The 8783-nt window shown below is 34.7% G+C and overlaps 1 protein-coding gene across 7 annotated transcripts; it reads right to left on the minus strand.

Annotated features, from left to right (window-relative positions):
- Positions 1-1226: 1226 nt before the first annotated feature.
- Positions 1227-6940, minus strand: LOC107605132 (putative E3 ubiquitin-protein ligase RZFP34). 7 transcript variants are annotated; one of them, XM_088489751.1, is made up of 12 exons: positions 6749-6940; positions 4602-4843; positions 4432-4519; positions 3923-3982; positions 3775-3807; positions 3289-3366; positions 3086-3129; positions 2642-2682; positions 2399-2481; positions 2190-2281; positions 1994-2105; positions 1227-1735 (listed from the first exon to the last, which is right to left on the minus strand). In XM_088489751.1, exons 2-12 carry the CDS (start codon positions 4787-4789, stop codon positions 1616-1618), a joined length of 939 nt encoding a protein of 312 aa, XP_088345877.1. In that variant the 5' UTR covers positions 4790-4843; positions 6749-6940; the 3' UTR covers positions 1227-1615. The 7 variants fall into 7 exon arrangements, with proteins under 7 accessions (XP_088345877.1, XP_020960796.1, XP_088345876.1 ...); XM_021105137.2 differs by having other exon boundaries at positions 3086-3132; XM_088489750.1 differs by lacking the exon at positions 6749-6940 and adding an exon at positions 5361-5535 and having other exon boundaries at positions 4602-5183.
- Positions 6941-8783: the final 1843 nt, after the last annotated feature.

Consider the following 8783-nt stretch of genomic DNA (forward strand, 5'->3'; position numbering starts at 1 on the left):
CGTCCCAGACCACCGAAGAATAGGACGCAACCCACAACCGCACCAATGCGGAACCTTCCCACCTCTGTCACCGTGTGTGTTCTTCACCCAGCCACCATGCGAACGAGCTCTACCAGAGCTACCTGAGCTTTGGTTGCTGCTTCGCAACATTCTTCTCACCTCTTGGAGACACTCTTCGATTTCGGGAAATTAGAACTTCTAGGTTTTATTTGAAATTTTTAGGAATTAAATTGAAGCCTTCAAATATTTTGCCACGTCATCTAACTACTAGGATGCCAGGTGTCTACCAAATTTGCCAGGTCAGCTCTCCGGTGACGGAAAACGCCGGAAGGGCCAAATTGAGACTCGAGGCAAAATTTTAGGATACAATTAGAGTCAACTGAAACCTTGAGGGCTAAATTTAATCGCGGGTCAAATTTCAGAGGCCAATTTGAGTATTAACTCGATGAAATTTAGTTCAAATTTTGACCGGACGATTCATGATTAACAAATTACAGTAGTTTCCCAATTCAAGCGAATGGAGCGGTGTACGGTAGACCTTCCTTATTTATGTGTGCGAAACTGCGAATTATTTATTTTCTTAAAAGAATTGGTTTTGAGGAGGTTACTTTTACCGCTGCAAAATTATAGGGTATTAATAACTGGCAGCTCTATGTAATTAAAGTATTCGATAATGTTATATTCACACTAAAATTTATTTTTAAAATCAACCATCGATATATTTATATATTAAAATATAAATATATATTAAAATAAATTAAATTACACATATATTTATATTTAAATATATTAATAACTAATATAAATATATTAATAACTAATTGTAAAATATTAGCTGCATTGCATCGCCTAATAAGAAGGTATTAAATCTTTAGTTGTAACAAGCTTTGCATTAAATCATAGTCGTCAAGTGAGTAGTAAATACCTTGGAAAGAAATATTAAAGACCAAATTAGGAATATTTAAATACATTTTAATCTTAATTATCCAGTTGTAACTTTGAGGAGCTCGCTTTGAAATTGCTATTAAGAGTCAAAATTAGAGACGCGTGTATCTTCAGTAAAACCTCTAAATTATTAAATGACTATTTATTAACTTCCAATCCAAGATATCTGTGTATCAATTATAAAGTCTTAACTAGAACTACTGCTCTCAAGTCTCGTGCGCCATATCCCCTCTACACATAGATTTTAGATTTGATATCATCACAAGACAAAACTCTCACAATTTAAATTTTAAAACCATAAATTCAGAATATTCTATTACATGGAGCATAGGCATACAAAAACAGAATTGAGTTGTCGAGCGAAAAATATATAAATCACTAATAACAAAATATTTACAAGCTAACACAAAACATTTGGAAAAGCAGCGACTACAACCAGAACACCCCCCCCCCCCCCTTCTCTTCCAACACGACACTATTAGTAAACAAATTATCTGACTCGGATCATTCCCCTAGGCATAAATTTGTCCTTCCTATTGAATATTGGATCAGCATGCAATTTTCCAATTCCCACAAAGTGCATTACTTCTTCACTTGACATTTTGTTTTCACAGGACTCTCAAGTGAAATCAGATTTAGACTTCAACTAGAAATATACCCCCCACTTGCTTCAGCAGTCTCCGCCTCGGGTCTGTCGTGTGTTGTAGGATTTGCAGTTCAAGCATTTTTGAGCCACAAAATGGAACTGAACTCGAGATGTTTTGCAACAATCATTGCACAAGATCCAAACCTGTCGAGCATAACACCATCATACCAGTATTTCATAAAACTGGACTAATGAACTACGCTATGGTGCATCAAATCAACAAGATAATTTGAAGTATAACTCAACATAATTTACATCACTAATTTAATCTCTCTGCATCAACACCAAGTTTATGTGGGTATATTTAAGTCATTCCTCATAATACTAGACATCTTAAAACCCTCAAACACAACAAACTTTTCATAGCAGCAACAGAAAGACATGACAGAAACAAACACTGACCATTTTATTCTGATATGGTTCAGGCATCGGTATAGCAGCCATCTCCAAGTCAAATTTCTCCCAAACCTTCGACATATCGCACACCGACTTTGAGCACAGAGGGCATGCATATCTGATGGATATTCAAAAGCAAGGATCAGTAAAATTTTCGGATAGATATTAAAAAAGAAGACAAAGGTAAGTGTCTATTACTCACTGGTAATGTTCTCTCATTTCTTTCAAGCAGCTCTTATGGATTGTATGTCCACAGGGCATAACAATGACATCATTTCTGGATTCAAACAAATACTGCAATAGCAAATTTTTCATGTACTATCAGTCTCCATTCCAGGAATTCAAAGTTCCAAAGAGGTATTATATAAAGGAAACATTATATTTTAACCGTAGAACTTGTAAAAGTATTACCTCAAAACAAACGGGGCAATCATGATGCATTGCTCCTTCAATGCAAGGGTGACTATCTTTTACCAGGATTGAATAGCAACAACCTACTCAAAATAATTCATCAATGAAAAGACGAAACAGGCATTGCATTGAAAAATAAATCACAATATAATAAGAGTAAAGATGAAGACCCCAATAATGTAGTGAGAGAAGAGTGTATTAAAATGAAAAATGAGAGTATTAAAATGAATAATATTAACTTACCACACTTGTAGCAGTGGAAGAAATTCTCACGTCCTCCAGTTCTGGATTATAACATTAGATAGAATCAATCAGTTTGAATTTCAATACTGAACACAGTTGATCCAAAAAGCAAAATTCTTTAAACCTTCAAGGCATACTTTGCACAAATGTGATATTGTAGTTAAGACACAAAACAAAATGGTACAATAAAGCATCATATCTAGAAACATAAAATTACCAAACGAAGCATAGCACACACTTCCATTTTAGAGAATCTTGTAAAATCAGTGTAGAAAGTGGACTACTACAAATGAAGGAACAAATAAATTTTTGTTTTGTTTCAAAAATAGTTTAAAAGAAAAATTATAAGCTAAATCACCCCTCCTCCCCCAAAAAACACCTTTCCTCTCATTTTCTGCAGAGGTATTTACAACAGAGAGAACACACTAGATCAGCAGTTCATACCTGCAAATTCCACATCCATTGCAATGATATTGTTGCTTCGATACCTGCTTCAAATGGAAGAAAAACAGATATAAGACGGTAAAACAGTATTAAAGCAGAAGTCTTATGGGGTAAATTAAACATGAAAAAGAAAAGGGAAAGAAGGGAAAAAAAGGGGGGGGGGGGGGAGGGTGTTGTTATTGAAACATGGATTAACTACTTACATCATCATCAAAGAGCTTGCATGTTTCACAGAAGTATTTGCCCATACAAACACCACAATTGATACAGTTCTGCTGCACCTGTAAGAAGAAAAATAAACACACAAAATGAATCAATTAGCAAAATATTGTAATCAATAGTACTGCAGGTTTTCAATGGATGACTAGTTCAATAAGATGAGATGAATTCAATGTTCTCAAAGAAACTCACTTTTCCTAGGAAACATCTTTAAGTAGTTTTTGTTTTCAAAAATAAAAGGGGAAAAAAACTACAAACCTAAATAAAACATCTAGAGCAAATTTCAAGATCCCCTTAACAACTGGACCTTTTTTGTTTACTTTATTGTATATGGAGGAGGACTCTCCATTGTTTTTATATACAATTATCACAGTTTCCTCCTAAAACGGTATTTAGATTCTCTGAATTCACTAATTTGTACACTAGACGGAGAAGTACAATTGAAGATGTCAAAGAATTTCTAAACTCACCTCTTGTTCTGTCCCACAAAGTGAACATATCACCTGAAAAGTTATTTCATTAGTATTAAGGACTTTCTTGATCACAATGCTACTAACAGTGGATTAGGCACAAAATAAATTGCACATTCCGACGGTATCTCCAAACAACTAACCATACCTGTTTGACTTGGTGGCGCGGAATGTCATGTCTAAGTTTCTGGTCAATGCTGATATCATTCTGTTAAACACAAGAAGAGAAGTTTTGAGAAACTGAAGGAATGTTGCACTACATGAATTACACAAAACGAGGATATTTCAAGGGTTTGAATTAAATTCCCATAAGCTAACATTTTTGTTCCCCTGAAAATTTATCTTTTCAGAAACTCATTATCAACTAGTACTCAAATATCTACACTTTATAGAAGAGAACACTTCCACTTCTAGTAAGACTATCCAGAGAAAGTAACGAAACATAGGTATTTCTGAACTACAGTTATGTAATAAAACAAATTGGACTTTGAGAGCAGACACAGAGAAATACAAACCACCGAAAATTAGAATAGATGTAAATAAAGCATCAAGTAGAGAAAACATATCAAGTTTGGCTGGAATATGAAATAGAACGGAAGCTTATCAGCTCCAGAAATAACCAATGTAAAATATTTGAGATCAAGGGAATTCACTCACTTTTGCCTCATTGTGACAGTGGCGGCAATCAAAAACCTCATTGCAACAAGGGGCCCTGATACAGCATCTTCTCCGGTAATGTTGACATCTGCAAACAAAGCCTATTGCTTTAGCAAACAAATAGGGTACGTAACACCTCAACTAGAAGAGTATATGAACAAAATATTTACCCGTACTCCATGTATCCTTTCTCACGCAAGTCATTAGTCTTTTCATGATCAGTTGATTGGCTTGATTCTTCCCTATGATCAAGCTCTGCATTTGAATCTGTGGCATAAGTGTCTCCCTCTGTCAGATGCTTCATATCATTGCACTCAAACTGCAGTGGCTCAGAGCGCATTACTGCCACCTCTCCCATTATACCTCCGGTAATATTACCAAATATCTAGAAGCAGTGAGTGAGCTTAGGGACCTGCATGTAGGGACAAGTTTAGAAATAATCCTAAAACTTCTAAAGGCATACTCAGTCACCCCATCAAGCCAGGTAAACACCGAATGTATTGTTGCTTTCTTCTAGACTGCCGCGGACCAACAACAACACAAATTGAATCATGCAGCTCCAATCAGCAATTGAAAATTAGTCTATCTACAAGAATTCCATATATTACTATAAGTTGGCACTGGGAAACTTGCAGCTGCCAGATGTAAATAGAAACCAACAGCAGAATGATCACTTGATTTCTTGAAGAACTCGAGTCCCAGTCCCAGAACCAAATCCAACTATAGTTGAGCCAACCAATAGATACTCCAACCTATGTTGAAATCAATAAACCACTCAATCAAAGGCATCTCAAATAATAATTAAAAAAATAGCATGTGTCGATTTTTATTGTCCATGAAGGACAATCCTACCTTAATAGGCAGAAGTGTATTGGATTCCTCCTGAACAGATAATCCTACCTGAACAGACACTTAACAATAGCAATTACCTAACAGAACTTCATATCTTCAGCACCTTGGTGGATTCCTTGTCTTATTAGAAATTTTATCTTCGTTACATAGTTGGCTAGGTCACTTGACAGTTGACACTGAAGAACTCGTTCACTGCCAAGACAATAACCAAGGGTAGGTTATCCATATTGGGGGTTCAGCAGCAGGGTCGTTTCTTCTACTAGCCTAGACAAAAATGAAGGCTGGAAGAAGAAAGAAGGAAGATTGGCACCGAAGAGAGCAGGTCAACTATTCAAATGTGAGGTCAAACAATGGGCGTAGCATCAAGCCAACCTTTTCACTATTAATTGTGGGTGGGGCAGAGAAACAATAGGATAGTTTCTACAGATCAGGCAAAAGGAGAGCTCCAGTTACAAACTTCACATCATCAAAACTGGCTTCAGGCTGCATCAAACTCGTGTAGCATATAACGAACCATAAGGTAGCATAAGTATAAGGACACGGCTATAAGGCTTCAAGCTGCATCTCACAGCAGATTACAATCCGCGAGGTAACGCATAGGTAGGACATGGCTAAAGCAACAAAAGATCTAATCGCCACTCTCCCCTTCAAAATAATAACTACCAGTGTCCCTGCAAGTCCTAGTATCTGCAACTGGGTGCTTCACTTTCTTGCAAACTGCATTTCCCTGCAAAAAACTTCTTCATCGAAGCTTTCTAAACTAACAAAACATGTTCGGATTTCCGTCTGAAACTCCAAAACCATGGTCAGAGCAAAGCCTTGAGCCCAAACCACGATTTGGGCATTTCCAAACGGAACAGAACATGCCAAATCACTCATCCAAGTTGATTCTCCTAAATTGTTAACCTCTCAACCTTTCACTGTCTCACATATATCCCTATTCTTTATATAAGATTCCCAACTATCTTAACCTGAATAATTTAAACACATATACTTCTTATAAATAAGCCTTTAAAGCTCAAACTTCCCTTAATGTTCCTCTCCTTTCTCAATGTTGAAGGTGCTTATTCCAAACGTAATACCCTATAGAATTACGTCATTGACTATCACTAAAAAATGTCACTCTCCATCTCACTAAGTAAAAGTAATAGCTTCTAAGATCATAAACGAATATCTTAACCGCAGAGCACAACATGGTAGTCAGCTAAATAAAGTTGATCATGTCACAGCCAACACAAGCAACAGCTAAAAATCTAAAATTTCACAGAATTCACGACTCGCATTATTTAGAATCAGAACCTCAAACAGAACAGCATACAAAAATTAGAGAGAGAAAAGAAACACATGCACGTTACCTACAGAAAATAACGCAAATAATACACAAAACAAGTGACAGAGGAGTAAACACAGATGAAATAATTGAAATTCAAGGAATCAGCAACAGAATTTGACAGAAAACAACAACCCCGAACGGCGACGGTGATCGGCGTTAACAATCGATCAACGACGGATTTCTTAAAACTTTTTTTTTCTGTGCTCCAATTCGAACCTTCGAACAAATCGCTTTTTCTCCCCTGATATGAGAAGGATCGAAAATTGAAGCGCTATTTATAGACCTAGTTTTTTCTTTCGAGAGGGTTCGAAATTGACCAATTCTGTACGAAAACGATGAACGTGACAAATAAAAACAAAATTGAAAAATAGAAATTTTGATTTGAAAGCGAACGAAAATGACACGGTATCGTCAGCTAGTGACAGCTATTATATCCATTTTTGTCTGAAATTCCGATTTTGCCCCTGAAAATATCTTATCGGAACGTATGGGACACCATTTATTCTGGTGACGTGTCGCCAGGATTTGCCTCAAATTGCGTGTAGATTCTCTATCTGTGGTCAGACATATTTCTAACTTTCGGACAAAGGAACAGAGTTTACCGTTTACCGACCAGTCATCAGAATAAAGATAAAAGAGGTAACCTGATTTAGTGTTACCATGGTGAGTTGTCTTAAATTATTAAATATTATCTATTTATTTTTTTAATAATTTAAGTATAATGTTAAAGACATTATTGTACTCATTATATTTGAAATGAATTTCAATAAATCATTGTTAATTGTAGTTGCGGCTTGGCAGCGGGGTCATTAGAAGGGAGAAAACTACTAGCTTGAATTTATTTTCGAAGGTGATGGAATGAAATCACATCATCTTTTATACCATGAGTTTGGTTTACTTTGTATACAAGTTAGAATAACTAACTAACTAAACTTGACTACCAACCATTGAATCTAATTACAACTCAAGTCCAATGTCGTTCATGTTTCTTGATTTAGTTAGGGTACCCAAGTCGTCACATGAAGAATCTATACTTAGTCTATCAATCATAAGCCCATAATTTGGAGCAAGAATTTTTAAAAGGGCTAGTTCAATAATGTACGTTCCAATCTGCAAATTACATGGATTGATCTTTAATTTTTGTTTATTTATAGACTTAAATTGTATATGATTAGTCCGACAAATTATATAAATCGTCTCGCTTATTTTTTATTTTTATTTAAAAAATAGACAAAAATTTCGATTTTAGACTAAGAAAATTTTAAAAAATGCCACTTTTTATACTACAAACTTTGAACAAAAAAATTTAGTGAGTAGATTAGGTCTTTAGGTCGGATTAGGATAAATATTGAAGAAAATATTAGATTAAAAAATAAATAAAATAAACAAATTAGTCATCTATTTAATCCGTTATCTTTTAGATTGATTAAGTTTCCTCTATTTAACTCAAAGTTTAAACGGATCTAATTTTAAAAGTAAAATTATGTTCGTTCAAAAAAGATAAATAGACTAACTCATTTTAATGTACTTAAAGATTCACTTCTAATATTTGTTAAGAAAACAATTCGATTTGACTTTAAATAAAGTGACTCCAGCCAATTTTGTTGATTAGTGGTAGGGGATCTTTAAGTAAGATTTCTCAAAGAATCTATGAAAAATGCTTATGTATTCCATAAAAACATAGTAAACATGTTTAAATCGTAAGAATTATTACAGAGAATATGTATTATCATGATTATACTGTAGAGGGCGGTAGGAGTAATTCTTTTTAAAGGATTTTGATTTTGGTGAAGTAATGAGATACATTCATATTTTATTGTCGAATATTCAACTATTCTCATTTGAGCTAAAGAATTTAAAGATTATTGCCATACTTAAATCAATATCTTTAAAATGGTTTTAGAGCTCTTCAGTCGAATTTGTGTATTTCAAAGAGATTATGATATCTTTTGATATAAAATTCAAAATTTATGTACTTTCATCATCGTTTACACACTATCACCTCTAGAATTGTTTAACATTGGTCTCTAGATAAGGGTGTGGAATTGATCTAGTGATAAATTCACGCTTTTGCTGGCTATTAAGAGCTTTTTCATGGCACGACTCTATGTGTATAATAGTTTGTTCTTTGTGAGTTGTTGAGTGACAAAAAAAATCAAACTAACTT

The sequence above is a fragment of the Arachis ipaensis genome, chromosome B6 (genome assembly GCF_059453495.1).
Source record: "Arachis ipaensis isolate K30076 ecotype BB chromosome B6, ASM5945349v1, whole genome shotgun sequence".
Lineage (NCBI taxonomy): Eukaryota > Viridiplantae > Streptophyta > Magnoliopsida > Fabales > Fabaceae > Arachis > Arachis ipaensis.